Source organism: Saccopteryx leptura, chromosome 8 (genome assembly GCF_036850995.1).
Source record: "Saccopteryx leptura isolate mSacLep1 chromosome 8, mSacLep1_pri_phased_curated, whole genome shotgun sequence".
Taxonomy (NCBI): Eukaryota; Metazoa; Chordata; class Mammalia; order Chiroptera; family Emballonuridae; genus Saccopteryx; species Saccopteryx leptura.
This window is the reverse complement of record NC_089510.1, coordinates 42,623,241-42,641,428: the sequence shown is the minus strand read 5'-3', so window position 1 is coordinate 42,641,428 and position 18,188 is coordinate 42,623,241. Positions and strand designations below refer to the sequence as shown.

At 40.5% G+C, this 18,188-nt stretch overlaps 2 protein-coding genes across 5 annotated transcripts in view; both read right to left on the bottom strand.

Annotated features, from left to right (window-relative positions):
- The window catches only part of ATP6V1A (ATPase H+ transporting V1 subunit A), a 67,999-nt gene that overhangs the window by 48,045 nt on the left and 1,766 nt on the right, over positions 1 to 18,188 (bottom strand). The window contains exon 1 of one of the 4 annotated variants that reach the window (XM_066347720.1): positions 1,393 to 1,413. The exons of the other annotated variants lie outside the window; for them this stretch is intronic. The gene's annotated coding sequence lies outside the window, so the exon portion shown is untranslated. Of the gene's footprint in view, positions 1 to 1,392; positions 1,414 to 18,188 lie in introns of those variants that run through there. 4 annotated transcript variants of the gene reach the window in all.
- On the bottom strand, positions 5,318 to 6,370 carry LOC136379599 (transcription elongation factor A protein-like 1). The gene has a single exon (XM_066346994.1). The coding sequence runs from the start codon at positions 6,299 to 6,301 to the stop codon at positions 5,753 to 5,755; it is 549 nt and encodes a 182-aa protein (XP_066203091.1). The 5' UTR covers positions 6,302 to 6,370; the 3' UTR covers positions 5,318 to 5,752.

The following is an 18,188-nucleotide window of genomic DNA, read 5'->3' as shown; positions in this document are numbered from 1 at the left end:
TATGAGAAAGCAATTAATGAACAACTAAGGTGTCGCAACAAAAAAATGATGATTGATGCTTCTCATCTCTTTCCGTTCCTGTCTGTCTGTCCCTATCTATCCCTCTCTCTGTAAAAAAAAAAAAAAATCAATATTTACCTAAAGCTAAAGCTGAAGCCAAATATTACATCATAGAATGACCTTCTGATATAAAATAATAAGTTTTGTTAAAAGTTAAAATGTTAAAAATTTAGTGGTTATTTAATATTAGAATTCTAAAACACCAAATAATTCTATAAAGAATAGGTAAGACTGTCTCTCTGTTGTTCTGCCTGTTATTATTGTTTTAGAATTTAAAAACATATATTAATTCAAAAAGACTACAACAACACACATAGATGGACACTGACTTTTGACAAATTTGCTAAGGAATTCAATGGAGAAACGGTAGTTATTTTAACATGGGTGGTAGAACAAATGAATAGGTAATGCAAAAAATGGTATTTCAATCTATACCTTGCACCACTGATAAAAATTAACTAAGAATAGACAGTAGACCTAAATGTAAAACCTAAAACTTTATTATAAAACTTCATTATAAAACTTCCTGGCCCCAGCCGGTTGGCTCAGTGGTAGAGCGTTGGCCTGTTGTGCGGGAGTCCCGGGTTCGATTCCCCGCCAGGGCACACAGGAGAAGCGCCCATCTGCTTCTCCACCCCTCCCCCTCTCCTTCCTCTCTGTCTCTCTCTTCCCCTCCCGCAGCCAAGGCTCCACTAGAGCAAAGTTGGCCCGGGCACTGAGAATGGCTCTGATTGTGGCAGAGCGATGCCCCAAGATGGGCAGGGCATCGCCCCCTGGTGGGCATGCCAGGTGGATCCTGGTCGGGCGCATGCGGGAGTCTGTCTGACTGCCTCCCCGTTTCCAGCTTCGGAAAAATACAAAAAAAACAACAAAAAAAACTTCCTTAGTCAAGTTGGATTAGGTAGATTATAGACAATATTAAAAGCACAATCCATAAAAGAACTAATTGATAACTTGTACTTAATGCAAATAAAATTTCTTCTCTTCGTAGACATTACTAGAACAAAAAGAAAAGTTAGACTGGGGGAAATATTTAAAAAGCACAAATCTGATAAAGGAAATATCTAGAATATTTAAAAAACTCCCAGAACTCATGTTACTGCATACCTAGAATGGCTAATCTTTAAAAGACTGATGGTAAGTCCTGGCCAGTTGGCTCATTGTAGAGTGTCAGCCCAGTGTATGAAGTCCCAGGTTCAACTCCTGGCCAGGGCAAACAGGAGAAGCGATCATCTGCTTCTCCATCCTTCCCTCCTCTCTCCTCCTCTCCTATAGCCATAGCTCATTTGAGCAAGCTGGCCCCAGGCGCTGAAGATGGCACCATGGCCTTACCTCAGGAGCTAAAAATAGCTCGGTTGCCAAGCAGTGGAGCAACGGACCCACATGGGCAGAGCATCACCCCATAGGGGGCTTGCTGGGTAAATCCTGGTCGGGGCCCATGCCAGAGTTGGTCTCTCTGCCTCTCACTTGATTGATAAATAACTAACTAAACAAACAAACAAACTGTAGGAATTTTGGTAAGGATGTAGAACTAGAATGCTCATATACTGTTGGTAGGAATGTAAAATGGTACAACCACTTTGGAAAAACAATTTGCAATTTCTTACAAAGATAAACATTCATCTTACAAAGATAAACATACATCTACCATGTGATCCATTCTACTTTTTGGTATTTGCCCAGGAGAAATGAATGCTTATGTCCAAAGACATTTACAGGGATTTTCATAGCATTTTTATTCATAATAGCCAAAAAGTGATAACACAACTCCAGTATCTGTCAACAAGTAAATAAACAAATTGTAGTATTGATATATCCATACAATGGAACGATACTCAGCAATAAAAAGAAACAAATCATGCCTGGCCTGTGGTGGTGCAGTGGATAGAGTACTGACCCAGAACACTGAAATCACTGGTTTGAGAACCTGGGTTTCCTCAGGCAAGGCACATACTACAAGCAACCAATGAACAGCAAGAATGAAGTAACTGCTTCTTGCTCACTCCTCTGTAAAATCAGTAAAATCTCAAAACAAACAAATCATTGACACATATAACAACCTGGAGTAATCTCAAAATAATTATGCTAAAAACATAGAAATAAAATGGTTCCATTTATAAAATTATAAAATTCAACAAAATGCAAAATAACATTAGTGATGTAAAACGTATCAGTAGTTGCTTGAGGGTAGGCAGTGGGCAGGTATAAAGGAATGACAGAGGCACAAGGAAACTTCTTTTGGGAGTGATGGATATGTTCACTATATTGATTGTAGCAGTAGTTTCACAGGTATATACATATACATACATACATCAAAATATCAACCTGTACACTTTAAATACATGAATGTTAATTATACCTTAATAAACCTTTTCTTAAAAAACACAAACCACTTTACGGGCATAATGCTTACACAAAATACTTTATATTCACTTTTGTTTTGTTTTTTCTTTTCTTCTTGTTAGCCAGAGAGAGAGAGAGAGAGAGAGAGAGAGAGAGAGAAGATGAGAAGCATCAACTCGTAGTTGTGTCACTTTAGTTGTTCACTGACCACTTCTCATATGTGCCTTGACCAGGGGGCTCCAGCTGAGCCAGTTACCTTTGCTCAACCCATCAACGTTTGGGCTCAATCCAGCAACCCTGAGCTCTCTCTGGTGAGCTTATACTCAAGCCAGAGGAGCCTGTGCTCAAGCTGGCAACCTCGGAGTTTCGAGCCTGGGACCTCAGCACCCCATGTTGATGCTCTATCCACTGCACCTAAACTGACCAGGCATGTTCACTTTTGTTTTTACTTGTCAATGAACACTTGTAAGACTACACTATGAGGCTAGTAAGACCTTACCCCGAGAAGCACAGTACAGGGAACAGCTGAAAACAACCAAACACGTTTCGGTTCAGAATGAATTTATGTGGTTCTTGATAAAGCTGTGTGGGCACCTTCTTGTCCTGTCAAGTTCAGCAAATTCTGCAAATTTCTAGTCACTTAACAGCTCAGGAGTATATAAGTCAGCTATGCATCTAAAGTACTTACTTATCTATGTTTTTAGAACAAAGCTTAATGGCAGTATTCTGGCTGGGGATTTAGGAAACCTTAACCCTATCTTTAATAAACTTTTGAACCATGAGGCATAGAAGAGTTTGTCTTCCATAACTCAGGCTAATATTATAGATAATGAAGTTGCTATATAGTTCAGTGATTCATTCAAAGGATGAGGAAGTGAGAGTCATTGTCTGCTTTAATTTGAGGTAGAAATAGTTCATACTACAATAAAGAACTGATTGTTTATCTCTGCCTCTTCATAGGTACTTTCCCCACCCTCTTCATCCAACAGTATCTTTGGGTCAGGATGAGATCATATTTAAAACACATGCATACCCAACTGAACAATAGCAGGTACTATTAATCTACATTCAAGCACTGCAGGTACTAAGCTGGGATCTGAGCGAATTTCTGTATTTTAAGTGTCTGCTTTGGATCAAATTAAAGAGGTTGGTGTCAATCAGCCTGCTTTGTGAATTAACAGTAAGAGATTTTTTTTTTTCCATTCTTGAAACAAATGAAATAGAGCAGTGGTTTTCAACCTTTTTACACTTGGGGACCAGTGAAAATAGGCGGCTTATTTCAATGACCACTAAGGCAGAAATCACATTGAACATAAGCAAATTTGACTAAGATCACTGGGTCTATGATCTTCATACAACATCAGAGCGTTTAACTCTTTCATGAACTAAATTTCTGGTGGACTGGTCCACGGACTGGCAGTTGAAAAACACTGAATTAGAGGATACTGAATAGAAGAATTATATTAAAAAGAACTTGTGGATGTGGTAACTATCTGAATAAAGCCCCCCACTGCCTAATTCAGCAATACATAAGATAGGACATATTGGTTATTGAAAATCTATCTTTCACAAGAATAGATACACCTACATTTATCTAGTTATCACACTCTCAATGTCCACACTATTTAGTAATCTGATTCCTTATGTACCTGTTTTTAAAACTACTACAAAATTGTTTTGGTACATAAAATCAACCACTTTCACAATTTACAAAAATTGTAGTATTTTACTCTTTTAATATACATGCATTCAAACTTCAATTGATAGAATACTTCAATGCAAAATATCACAAAAGGGACATTTCAAATTATATCTAGAATGCTTGCTATTATTTGAAAGTAACAAGATCTTGTTCTTATATGGACATTGTTACATTGATAAGATATGATGGTAGATCACACATAATTCAGGGATGCTAGAAATGTTAAAGGCATTTGGCTATTCAGCCTCCCTAGGACGCAAGCTAAATGGTTTTCAGCAAAATACTGAAGACAAACCTGAAGTTTAGGACATCCCTAAAATAAAGAGTAATTTGGCAATACTCACCAAAATAAAAAATGTATATATCCTTTGACCCAGTACTTCCATTTTTAGGAACTGACTTTATGTTTACAAAATGTCCTATTAAGAAATATTTAATCATAGCAACAAAATTAATGAACTAGATCGGCCTAGCGTGCGGAGGACCCGGGTTCGATTCCCGGCCAGGGCACACAGGAGAAGCGCCCATTTGCTTCTCCACCCCTCCGCCGCACTTTCCTCTCTGTCTCTCTCTTCCCCTCCCGCAGCCAAGGCTCCATTGGAGCAAAGATGGCCCAGGTGCTGGGGATGGCTCTGTGGCCTCTGCCTCAGGCGCTAGAGTGGCTCTGGTCGCAACACGGCGACGTCCAGGATGGGCAGAGCATCGCTCCCTGGAGGGCAGAGCGTCACCCCATGGTGGGCGTGCCGGGTGGATCCTGGTCGGGCACATGCGGGAGTCTGTCTGACTGTCTCTCCCTGTTTCCAGCTTCAGAAAAAAGAAAAAAAAAAAAAATTAATGAACTAGAATTAGACTGTCCATTAATATGGAGGCTAGTTAAATAACCTGTGGTAGTAAGAGAGGCTGTATACTTGGTAGTATTAAGATAGCAATTCTTTAGGCCCTGGCCAGCTGACTCAGTGGCAGAGCATCGACCTTGGCGTATGGAAGTCCCGGGTTCGATTCCCAGCCAGGGCACCCAGGAGAAGCGACCATCTGCTTCTCCACCCGTCCCCCTCTTCTTTCTTTCTTTTTTTTTTTTTTTTTTTTTTTTTTTTTTTTTTTTTTTTTTTCTGACAAACATTTTATTAATTGCCACATTGTCTTTATAAACTGACAGTGTTTAAGTTGCTTTACATTATTTCCCATTATATTGGAGGGTTTTTGCAATACATGTAAAATGTGTTCGTCCTGAAAAAACGAGATGTTCCAACAAAGCAAAAGTGAAAAGCAAACAAAAACTCACTTATCTTACCACACAGGTGGCCACCGTTACGCCTCTGAAATATTTACTTTGTTTTTCTTTGCAAATTAAGATAAAAATACACACTTTTACAAAAACGGGATACTACACAGACTTTTCAAAAATCGCTTTTTTCACTTCACAATACATGACGTCCATTTTTTCATGCAAATTGGTGAGCCACATGACTGAAAGAGGGAGACTTGCAGATGGGGGGAAGCCCAATTTTACCAATTACAAGCGAAACACCTTAAATAAAGCCACACAAAAACGTTAAAATTAACAAGATGGTGAGAGGGAGTCGAGAAAATACACACGATTCAAGTGGCAATACCAAGTCAGACAAACCGCATTAATGGCCGGGCACATTACATAGGATACGGACGGTTGCGTCTCGCCTTCCAGTGCATGATCATCAGTTTGTTTCGCACTCTTTTCATCTCTTCCATCTCCTCTGCGACCTGGATCATCTCCTCGTTGCTCAAATTTCTGCCGTGTATGTCCCCTTTAAACTGCGGACGAGAGCGAGCCAGCCTTTCCTTAAAGCTTCCTTCTTCCAGCTTCTGCTTCCCCACTCCGCAGGGAGGCTGCTCCATGGCGGGGCGCGCCGCGAACAGGTCGTGCAGAGAAAGGCGCTCCTCCGAGGGGCGATACTCGGGCCCCAGCAGCTCGGGAAGGAGATCAGGAAGGAGCTCGGGAAGGATATCCTCGGGAAAGAACTCCTCCTCGGAGGATTGCTCTTCCGAAGATGGCTCCTCTGGACGCGGCTCTTCCGGCGAGTTCTCCGCCTGCGGCTGCTCCTCGTCCCTCTCGGGCATGCTCTGCTCCACGTCCCTCTCGGGCGTACTCTGCTCCTCGTCCCTCTCGGGCGTGCTCTGTGGCTGCTGTTCTTCGTTTGCTTGGCAGGCTTTGTCCATGTTGGCAGTGGTCCCTGCGCGGAGGGGCAGCTCCGGGCCGCGTGCTCTCAGGCAATCGCTCCTGGAGGCGGCGGGGCCCCCTCTTCTTTCTATCTCTCTCTTCCCCTCCCAAAGCCAAGGAAGGCTCTATTGGAGCAAAGGTGGCCTGGGTGCTGAGGATGGCTTCATTGCCTCTGCCTCAGGTGCTAGAATGGCTCCAGATGCAATGAAGCAATACCCTAGAATGGGCAGAGCATCGCCCTCTGGTGGGCTTGCTGGGTGGATCCTGGTTGGGTACATGTGGGAGTCTGTCTCTCTGCCTCCCCACAGGAAAAAAAAAAAAGACTGCAATTTTTTGGAAAGATACTACCTGGATTCAAATACCAAGTCCTATTATTTACGAGTTATATGACTTTGTTGGGCATTTAACCATCCCATGCCTAATTTGATTCATTTGTTAAATGAAAATAAAAATAATACCTATCTTATAAGGTTGTTGTAAGTAACAGTTACTGCCTGATCGTTTACTAAAAAAAACTGTAACAATTTGCATCTCTAGTACATCTAATGAGGAAATCTTTTACCACATATACCTGCTAGTAATACGTTTATCACTTAACTTTTGCTAATCAGAAAAGAATATTCTATTGTTAGTATACTAATTACTAGTGAAGTTACACTACTTTTCATAAGTTTGTTAATATCTGATTTCTCTTCTGTGAAGTTCTGGTCATATGCTTTATTCATGTTTATATTGTGTGGACTTTTTCTTAATAGCAATAGTTCCTTAAAATGTTTACTTATTATCTGTTATTTATATTTCAAACATATTTTCTAATCTGCTTTGTCCTTTATTTTTGCAATTGAAAAATTCTTAATTTCTACGTAGTTTTATAATTTATGTTTACTTTTATGACTTCTAGGTTTCCTATCTTGCTTTAAAAGGTCATATCAATACATCTAGATGGAATGTATGAAGAAAATTTAGAAGTTTAATATTTTTAATATTTTACTGTTTATATTTGAGCTTTTATTTTTTTACTAAGATGACTTACTACTCCATTTTTATATTTAAGTTTTTAATCATCTGAACTGGTTTTTGTCAATGCTGCAAAGTACTTGCTCAATTTTATTTTCTTCTAGACAGATAAGCTGTGTCAGTTATTTTTACCATATATGTGCCCTTATTTCCCACTGGATTGAAATATATTGTGTCATGTATTAAATTCCTTTATATGAGGGCTTCTGGTCAAGACTGTGGAGTTGGTAAGTGCAGTACTTATATCCTCCCAAAACCACATCAAAATTACAACTACACTACAGAACAACCATCATTCAGAACTGACAATCTAGCTGAACACAAGTCCTACAACTAAGGATATAAAGAAGACACCACATCGAGACTGGTAGGAGGGGCAGAGCTTTGGACTGAGGTGGTCCCGAACTCACCTGTAGTCCTTAAAAATCAAGAAGCCCTGGCTAAGCAGGTAGCTTGGTTAGAGCACCATCCTGATAAGCCAAGGTTGCGGGTTTGATCTCTGGTCAGGGCACATAAAAGAATCAACCAATGAATGCATAAGTAAGTAGAACAACAAATCGATGTTTCTATCCCTTTCTCCCTCCCCCTCAAAAGAAAAAAAATCGGGCAAGTTATCTCCATTGCACAGGTCCCCCCTAAAGATTGAGGTGTCCCAGCTCCACACTAGGCCCTCCAGTCCAGGGTTCCAGTGACAGGAAGAGAAGTCGCCATACTTCTTGCTGTGGAAACCAGCAAGGATTGTGGATGAGTGAGAAAGAGGGTTCCTGGAGTGCCAGGCGACTCCTCTTAAAGGGACCATGCACAGATTTATTCAAACTCACTCGCTGGGGCAGCAGCTCAAAAGGTTTCTGGAACATATAAGGAGAAACTGATTTGTCCACTGATGGCTGGAGGGGCAGCTTTCTCCCAGACAGAAGTGTTGGCAGAGGCTATCATTCCTTTGCTGGCCCTTTACCCACAGGGCCAGCAGGTGGGAGCCATATCTGAGTTTCTATCAACCTGTCTAACACTTTACCTAAACCTGGTGATTCCCTGAGATGGTATCCACCCAAATTGTGGACCCACCCAAGCCACTCCAACTGGTTTTACCATAAAAATGGCCTGTCTTGACGCTTGCTGTAAACTTACCATATTTTTCGCTCCATAAGACACACACACACCCCCCAAAGTGGAGGGAAATGACCGTGAATCTTATGGAGCGAAAAATACGGTATTTTATTAAATATTTTAACACACCATTTGGTTCAGAATATTTTTTTCTTATTTTCCTCCTTAAAACCCTAGGTGTGTCTTACGGAGCAAAAAATACGGTAACTAAAATCTCTCAAAGGTTTGCAAACCCCAAACAAACAGCATCTGGGTTGGAGTGCCCTGTACCACTTGCTAAGTGACCCCAGGTCTACCACTAGAAACAGCTGGCCTTGGTTTGCAGCTTGGCCTCTTATGGGCACCTCCAAGCCCAACACAAGTAGCAGCCATCTGTAGATCGCTTTGTAGCTTGTGCCAGGTGGTCCCAAGCACCTTGGCTGCACCTCCCGGGAAGCCCCAGAGCTTGCATACGCAGTGGACAGTTCGAGACTACACCAGAGCACCAGCCAACCACCTCCACGAGTGGCAGACTGGTAAGCACCAGAGCCTCTTCCAGGGAGTTCTACCCAGTGGTGTACGCCCCGGAATAGCAGATACTCTCCATGGTCCCAGCCAGTCATGGAACCAAGATGCCTGGGGGTAAATACTTCCTAATGAAGTGCCAACAATAGTCAAGGCTCAACTAAAACAGATGGAAACACACCCCTAACAAAGGCGAGGGAGGGTGGCTGCACCTGAAGCACCCATCTCAGGCTCCTGGGGAGGTTGTCCCATTTGGCCCTGAAGGACACCTACTACATAAAGACACTATCTGGAACTGGGAGATGTAGCTTCTCTACCTAATACACAGAAACAAACACACGGAGACAGGCAAAATAAGGAGACAAAGAAATATGACCCTCCCCCCAAAAAATACTTGAACAAAAAATAAAGACAAGAAATTCATCAGGTGCAGAGTTCAAAACACTGGTTATAAGGATGCTCCATAAACTTAGTAAGAACTTTAAAAGTATAAAAGAGGACATGGAAAACATAAAAAAGTACCAGTCAGAAATAAAGGCTACACTAACTGAAATGCATAACTCACAGGGAATCAACAAGAGAGTAGATGAAGCTGAGAATCAAATCAGTGATTTGGAGGCTGGCCCGTGGTGGCAAAGCGAATAGAACGTAGCCATGGAACACTGAGGTTGATGGTTGGAAACCCTGGCCTTGCCCTGTCAGGCATATACAACAAACAACAAGCAAGCAAGTGAAGCAACTGACCATGGCTAGTAGCTCAGTGGTAGAGCATCAACCCAGCATGTGGAAGTTCTGGGTTCAATTCCCAGTCAGGGCATACAGGAGAGGAGACCATCTGCTTCTCCCCCCTCCCACAGCCATGGCTTGATTGATTTGAGCACCCTGGCAACTTGAGGATAGCTCCTTCAAGCCTCTGCCTCAGGCGCTAAAAACAACTCAGTTGCTAGCGGCTCCAGATGGGCAGAGTATTGGCCTCAGGCAGGAGTTGCCTGGTGGATCCCAGCCTCTGTGCATGCAGGAGTCTGTCTCCATATGTTCCCTACTCTCACTTGAAAAATAAGTAAGTAAATAAATGAAATGAAGCAACTACTTCTCGTTCCCTATCCCTCTAAAATCAATAAAATCTTTAAAAAAAATTCAGTGATTTGGTCTATAAGAAAGTATAAACACACAATTAGAACAAAAAACTATTAAAAACATTAAACTCCTAAATTTTCTTCATACATTCCATCTAGATGTAGTGATATGACCCTTTAAAGACAGGAAACCTAAAAGACATAAAAGTAAACATTATAAAACTTTATTTATAATAAATAAACTGAAACAAATTATGAGACCATCAGAAATTTGAACTGACTAAATGGATATTTGGCAAGACTAAGTAAGGAAATACTAAATTTTGATGTTTCTGTATAATGACAAAAACATTCCTTTATATGCTAGAGTTTACTTCTGCTTTTTAAAATTTTGCTATACTTACATAAGCATAAGAATATATCTGCACTTTAAAAATTAAAAACCTTATTTGGTGATTGGGTTAAGTCAAAACATTTTCACTTAAGCCCTGGCTGGTTGGCTCAGTGGTAGACAGTCAGCCTGGCGTGCAGGAGTCCCGGGTTCCATTCCCGGCCAGGGCACACAGGAGAAGTGCCCATCGGCTTCTCCACCCCTCCCCCTCTCCTTCCTCTCTGTCTCTCTCTTCCTCTCCCGCAGCCAAGGCTCCATTGGAGCAAAGTTGGCCTGGGCGCTGAGGACGGCTCCATGGCCTCTGCCTCAGGCGCTAGAATGGCTCTGGATGCAACAGAGCGACGCCCCAGATGGGCAGAGCATCGCCCCCTGGTGGGCATGCCAGATGGATCCTGGTTGGGCGCATGCGGGAGTCTGTCTGATTGCCTCCCCGTTTCCAACTTCAGAAAAATACAAAAAAAAACAAAAAAAACCAAAACCATTTTCACTTAAGATATCCAAGTAATTATGAAGAAATCATTATACAAATATCTTAATTTTCTTTTTTCACCTTCTTTTCCAAATGAGAGGAGGGGAGCTAGACAGCCTCCCACATGTGCCCTGACCAGGATACACCTGACAACCCCTGCTTGGGGCTGATGCTCTGCCCATCTGGGGCCATGCTCTCAACAAGTTAATTTTATCACCTGAGAAGGCTCCATGAAGCCATCCTCAGCACCCAGGGCTGATGTGCTCGATCCAATCCAGCCATGGCTGCAGGAAGGGAAGACAGAGAGAGGGATGGAGAAGCAGATGGTCACTTCTCCTGTGTGCCCTGACTGGGAATCGAACTCAGACATCCACACACTTGGCCAATGATCTAACACTGAGCAAAGTGGCCAGGCCTATCTTAATTTTCCATGTCAAATTAAAAACATTTTCTGCCCAAAGCCATGACTATTGAATGTACAAAATCAAATATACACAAGGTATAGCAATAAATTTCACATCATTTTTCATCTAATCTAGAGACAATTCTTGATATTTATGCATTTCCTTCCATCTTTTTCAATATGTATATATAATCACTACTACATATATACAACTTTATCATCCTCTTTCTTTTTTTTTTTTTTGTATTTTTCTGAAGCTGGAAATGGGGAGGCAGTTAGTCTCCTGCATGCGCCCCACCAGGGGGCAATGCTCTGCCCATCCGGAGCATCACTCTGTTGCGACCAGAGCCACTCTAGCACCCGGGGCAGAGGCCAAGGAGCCATCCCCAGCGCCCAGGCCATCTTTGCTCCAATGGAGCTTCGGCTGCGGGAGGGGAAGAGAGAGACAGAGAGGAAGGAGAGGGGGAGGGGCGGAGAGGCAGATGGGCGCCTCTCCTGTGTGCCCCAGCCGGGAATCGAACCCGGGACTTCCGCACGCCAGGCCGACGCTCTACCACTGAGCCAACCGGCCAGGGCCTATCATCCTCTTTCTTTTATAAGAATTTTTGTAAAAGATTTTATCGATTTTATGGGGGGGGAGTAAGAAATGTCAATTTAGAATTGCTTCACTTTTGTTGTTCGTTGCTTGAGGTATGTGGCCTGATTGGGAAAGCTGAGGGTTTTCAATCAGTGACCTCAGCATTCCAGGTTGTCACTTTATCCACTGCGCCACCACAGGTCAGAAAAGTATTTTCTCTTTAAAAATTATTGATTTAGTGCTTAGAGAGAGAGAGGAAGGGAGAGAGAGAGAGAAACATCAATCTTTTGTTTCACTTATTTATGCATTCATTGGTTCATTCTTGTATGTACCCAGACCAGGGTTTGAACCTGCAACCTTGGCGTATAATGACAAAGCTATAACCAACTGAGCTATCTAGCCAGGATCATAAGTATTTATATTTTTTGTTAGTCTTCTCTATTGTACTTTTAAATAAACAGTTTAAAAAGTTAAGTTAAAAAGTAACTAAAACAAAGTCTGGTTGTTTTTCTTTGCTCAAGCAGAGCGGGAGCTCTTCCGCATCATACCTGCATTACCCATTTTATTCCCAAAGAAATAAGCTTACTTATTTTTCAGAAAAGAAACTAAACATGGAATGTTGTAGGTATAATTTTTCAAAAGGCTTAACTCCCAAGGAACAATCGCTTCAACCGGTAGGTAACATTAAGATTCAAAAGTGAGGCCCTGGCTGGTTAGCTCAGTCCATAAGAGCATTGGCCTGAAAAATAAGGTTGTGGGTTTGATCCCCAGTCAGGACACACAAGGGAAGCAACCAAAAAATACACGACTGAGCGGAACAACAAATGTTTCCCTTCTTCCTCCCCTTTTTCTCCCTTCCTCTCTCTGTCTCTCTAATAAGCAATAAAAATTAAAGCCCTGGCTAGATAGCTCAGTTGGAAAATTGTCCTAGACCTAGAGCATGGAGGTTGCTGGATTTGACTCTCCGGTCAGGGCACATACAGGAGCAGTTCCATGTTCCTGTCTCTCTCCCTCCCTGCCCCTCTCAAAAAATTAAAAATTAAAAAATTCAAGATTTAGCCTGACCAGGCAGTGCACAGTGGATATAAGAGCGTCAAACTTGGACACAGAGGATCCAGGTTTGATAGCCCAAGGTCGGCAGTTTGATCACGAGCTCATCCAGCTTGAGCATGGGGTCACTGGCTTGAGCGTGGAATCATAGACATGACCCATGGTTGCTGGCTTGAGCTCAAAAGTCGCTGGCTTGAACAAGGGGTCACTTGTTCTGCTGTAGCCCACGGGTCAAGACACATATGAGAAAGCAATCAATGAACAACTAAGGAGCTGCAAGGAAAAATTGATGTTTTCATCTCTCTCCCTTCCTGTCTCTCTATCCCTGTGTCACAAAAAAATTAAAAAAATTAAAGATTCAAAAGTGAAAATGTTATTGCAGTAAGCTAGTCAAATGTTAATATCAAAAGAAAAAAAGCAACAAAAGAAAGCATAGGTTGAATCTGAAAACACCAATGAAATGCCTTTTTTTTGTTTTGTTTTTTTTACAGAGACAGAGAGAGTCAGAGAGAGGGATAGATAGGGACAGACAGACAGGAACAGAGAGATGAGAAGCATCAATCATTAGTTTTTCCTTGCAACATCTTAAGTTGTTCACTGATTCCTTTCTCATATGTGCCTTGACTGTGGGCCTTCAGCGGACCGAGTAACCCCTTGCTCCAAGCCAGTGAGCTTTGCTCAAACCAGATAGATGAGCCTGCGCTCAAGCTGGCGACCTCGGGATCTCGAACCTGGGTCCTCCACATCCCAGTGCAATGCTCTATCTACTGCGCCACCGCCTGTTCAGGCGCCATCAATTTTTAAAAACTATTTGCAATTGCGATTTATTAAATAGGTCTAACTATGAACAAATATAAGGAAGGAAAGTTTCAAATCAATTAATCATTAGGTAATTTAATTCACAACAGTTACTAATTTTAAAGATGGCTTTAATAGTTTCTGGTAAAAATAAGGATTTATTATCATGAACATACACATCTACTGTATTTCAGCTGTCCTTATAAAAACACACACACACACACTATATATATATATATATTTACTATGTACATAATATGTATACATTATATATATGAGAATACACTTATTAAGCCAAAGTCACTTTCATTTTACAATAAAAAAACAGAATAAATAAACTTTTAAAGTTTCTACAGAAAGCCAGGGCTGAGTAGCTCAGTTGGTTGGAGCACCCTCCCCATGCACCAGGCGGTAGATTTAATCCCCAGAGGGCACAAAAAAAACCTCAACCAAAGAATGTATGAGTGACCAGAACTCTTTCTCCCCCACTTCCTCTCCTCTTAAAATAATTAATTAAAGTTTCTATTGAAAAAAAATAAAAATAAACATAGTTACTGACTACAATTTTAATTTTACTATAATAGAGAATCTGACATTAAAAAGAATATTCAATAATCTCTTAAGAAATTTTTCCCTTAGAACAAATGAGTAATAATTTTTTTTCAGGATTAAGGTGAAACATAAACTCATGATAGCTATACTTCAATTACTGTTTAATTTACTGATATTTTCCAATACAAAACCACTAATCCTTGTGAATCATCTCAATGTAGGAAGGAAAAAATTTTATTTTAACTGATGTCTCCATTAAGTTCTCTACATTCCTATGTCAACATCATATGAGGATAAAAATAAGATAAAAACGTAAAATAAAAGGCAAAAATTTTAAACATAGGCATGACTAAAAACTGCCTGTGTTACTGGCCTGTGCAATTTTAATGTATTTCTATAATCCATTGTAGGGATAATTTAGAAAATAGAAGAACTACATCTTTAAGTTGATTCCACATACAAATAATCATATGCTTTGGAAAATCTTTTTATAGAAAATATTAAGTCGCCTGACCAGACTGTAGTGCATTGGCTAAGCATCAGACTGGGACTGAGGACCCAGGTTCAAAACCCCGAGGTCGCCAGTTTGAGCGTGGGCTATCCAGTTTAAGCTTGGGCTCACCAGCTTGAGTGTGGGGTCATTGGCTTGAGTGTGGGATCATAGACACAACCGACCCCATGGTTGCTGACTTGAGCCCAAAGGTCACTGGCTTGAGCAAGGGATCACTCGCTCTACTGTAGTCCCCTAGTCAAAGCACACATGAGAAAGCAATCAATGAACAACTAAGGTGCCTCAACAAAGACTTGATTCTTCTCATCTCGCTCCATCCTGTCTGTGTGTCCCTATCTGTCCCTCTCTCTGTAGCCAAAAAAAAAAAAAGTCATTGCAGCTGCCAAAATAATGAGATTTATGTTTATATTTCTCAGTTTCTACTAATAAATATGTTTTAGAATCTCTGCTAAAAGTACATTTTTCTTTCCCCTCTATTTTTTTGAATGGGCTCATTATAAACTCTAGTTCCTCAATACCTCCCACACTTCTTTTCAAATTCTACTCCTTTCTCCACACCCCAAGCCTGTTACTCAATTTTATAAAATGTCTTAAGTCTCCTTTACAAAGTAGTGTTGGGCAAAAGTTGCTCATACAGAAAACAATACAATAATTAATAAATAATAAAAGATAAGATCTGTTCCACATACTCACAACTATAAACCTACTTTTGCCCCACACTGTATGTACGAGGCCCTTTGCATTCATGATCATATTTAATAGCATCTATGGTAAACTGTCCAAGGTCACAAAGCTTAAATAAGGGGTGGAAGTAGGTTCAGAACTTGAACACAGGTCTATGATAGGGAAATCTATTGTGGTCAAGTCTGTACTATATTGCTTTACATTTAAATACTACTTAGGTTTTAAATACTTACACAAAGGTTACTACAGTTTAATCTCATTTTAACTCACATTGACTTTCACAGGAAGATTCCTAAGTATAAAAACCTTAATGCACAACCCCAGTTTTACTCAGAAGAGCAGGTAACTAAAATGGCAGAGGTGAACAATGATCCTCTGACTTTTAGCTTAGTGCTGTATCAGTTGTTGCCTGTACAGGCCTTTTTTTTTTTTTTTAATTGATTTTAGAGAGAGAGGAAGAAAGAAAGAGAAACATCGATTTATTGTTTCACCTATTCATGCATTCATTAGTAGCTTCATGACGTGCCCTGACCAGGGATGGAAGCTGCAACCCTGTTGTATCGGGATGATGCCCTAACCAACTGAGCTACCTGGCCAGGGCCCCAAACCACTTTTCATTAAGTACAACTCACTCCCCTTCCTTTCACTATTATCCAGATATGTTGTGAAAATAAGTCGGTTACTGCATTAAGAAAGTCTTTCTAAGGTTTGTATCTATTGTACTGATCATGACTTGGTTGGTTATTACCAATTTTTATTTGAAAGCTAATACTTAGTGCACAACCTTAGAAGGAACTATGATCCACAAGAGCTTTAAAAGTAGTTTACTGCATTTCCCCATGTATAAGACGCACGTTATTTCGAAAAATTTGGGGTCTAAGAACTGGGTGCCCCTTTTACAGTGATTGTAGTTTTTCTACTTGCATTTCTTGCTTTTTTGCACTTGTCTTTATGCTCATTGTTGAAGACAGTGATTTGTCATCAGACACAGATGAGGGCAAGCTAATGGATGGGGGTCCTGACAGTGATGATGAGTTGTATGAATTTTATGATAAAACGAGTTCAATAACTTTATGTAATATATACATATATTTTTAATTTCGGGCCCCAAAATTAGGATGCGTTTTATATACTGGAGCGTCTTATACATGAGGAAATACGGTAATTTCCGTCTCACCAGTGGTGACACAGTGGATAGAGCATCAAGCTAGGACGTTGAAGGCCCAGGTTCAAAACCCCCAAGGTCATTAACTTGAGCGCAGGCTCACCAACAGGGTCGCCCGCTTGGGCATGAGATCATAGACATAATCCCATGATCACTGGCTTGAGCAAGGGATCACTGGCTTGGCTGGAGTGCACCACCTTGCTTCCTCCATCAAGGCACATTTGAGAAGCAATCAATAAACAACTAAAGTGCTGCAACTATGAGTTGATACTTTTCATCTCTCTCTCTTTGTGATGGTCTGTCTCTCTCTTGCTCGTTAAAACAAAGTAGTTTAATTTCCTTGCCCAGTTATCAAACACTCATTCAATAAACAGTTTACTTAGAACCTATCAGGTACTTCCAACATCCTGGTGCTGAAGATGCAACAATAGAGACACTAGAACTGCTAAGGAGCTTTATGGTTTACTAAGGAAGAGCCCAGAAAAGAGTAATTAAATACAATGTGCTAGAATTGAAAAGAGAGGCAGAGAAAATACTGTGTAGTATAGTCTTATAAGCTCTCTGCCTATAAGGAAAGAAAGCATTCTTGATGGGTGATTATCTATAAAGGCAGTAAAATATAATACTTCAGAGTAAATACATGAGGTATCAGGGACCCTAAGATAAAAATCCTTGTGTGCCATTTGACAATAGCACAAATCCCAAATATATGTTAAGAGTTCTACATATAATACTCTTAAACTGGTAAAGCTAATGACTTCCAAGTTTCAAGTTACTTGTTTGTGTGTACAAATTGTGTATAATGCCTAAAGTCTTTTTCATATTCAACTTTAATAGTAACTCAATTCCCGTTGCTTATCTTTCAGCTTTTATTAGAGGTCTAAGTTGTTGCTTTTATGAGTTCCCTAAAACTGGAGGAATTGTGAAGTAAAACTGCAGAGTCATTCAGCCTCTTTCACACTGACATTTCTTTCCCCCCTTCCCAGTACTCACTGCTTTTTAGCTGATCTTCTCTTTCCCATTTTGGTCTCACCCAGACTGGACTAGTTTGAAGCTCTAGGAATCAAAAAGCTGAAGGAATTTGTCTAATTTGGTAGACTGCCACTACAGGAGGGGAAGTCTTGTTAAATTGCTGTTACTCTAGAATTTAACTTTTTGTTTTCCTTGAAAAGTAACACCAGTATATTGTAGAGAATTCAGAAGATACAGAAAAACAAAAATAAGGCAGTCATATCCACCACTGCAGGATGATTCCATCTTTCCCATCATTCAGCTCTTTTTAATGGACTCTTCAATGAGACTGGTTAGAAAACTACAAGGTTTAACCAAGAATATGGTTTTTCAGATTAAAAATTTACATTTTAAAATCAAAATTTTAATTTCAGTCAGGCATTTCAATTTAAAAGAACCAGGGACTTTCTAAGTTTCAGTATAAATAAAAGAGTTTAAACCCCAAACAGAAAAACACTCTTCCCTAAAGCACATTGTTTGGAGTCAAAATTACATTGCAAATGAAGTGGGAGTACATTGGGTTGGGCAAAATCCTAAACAAAATAATTTCTGTATTTTCACAAAATACCAT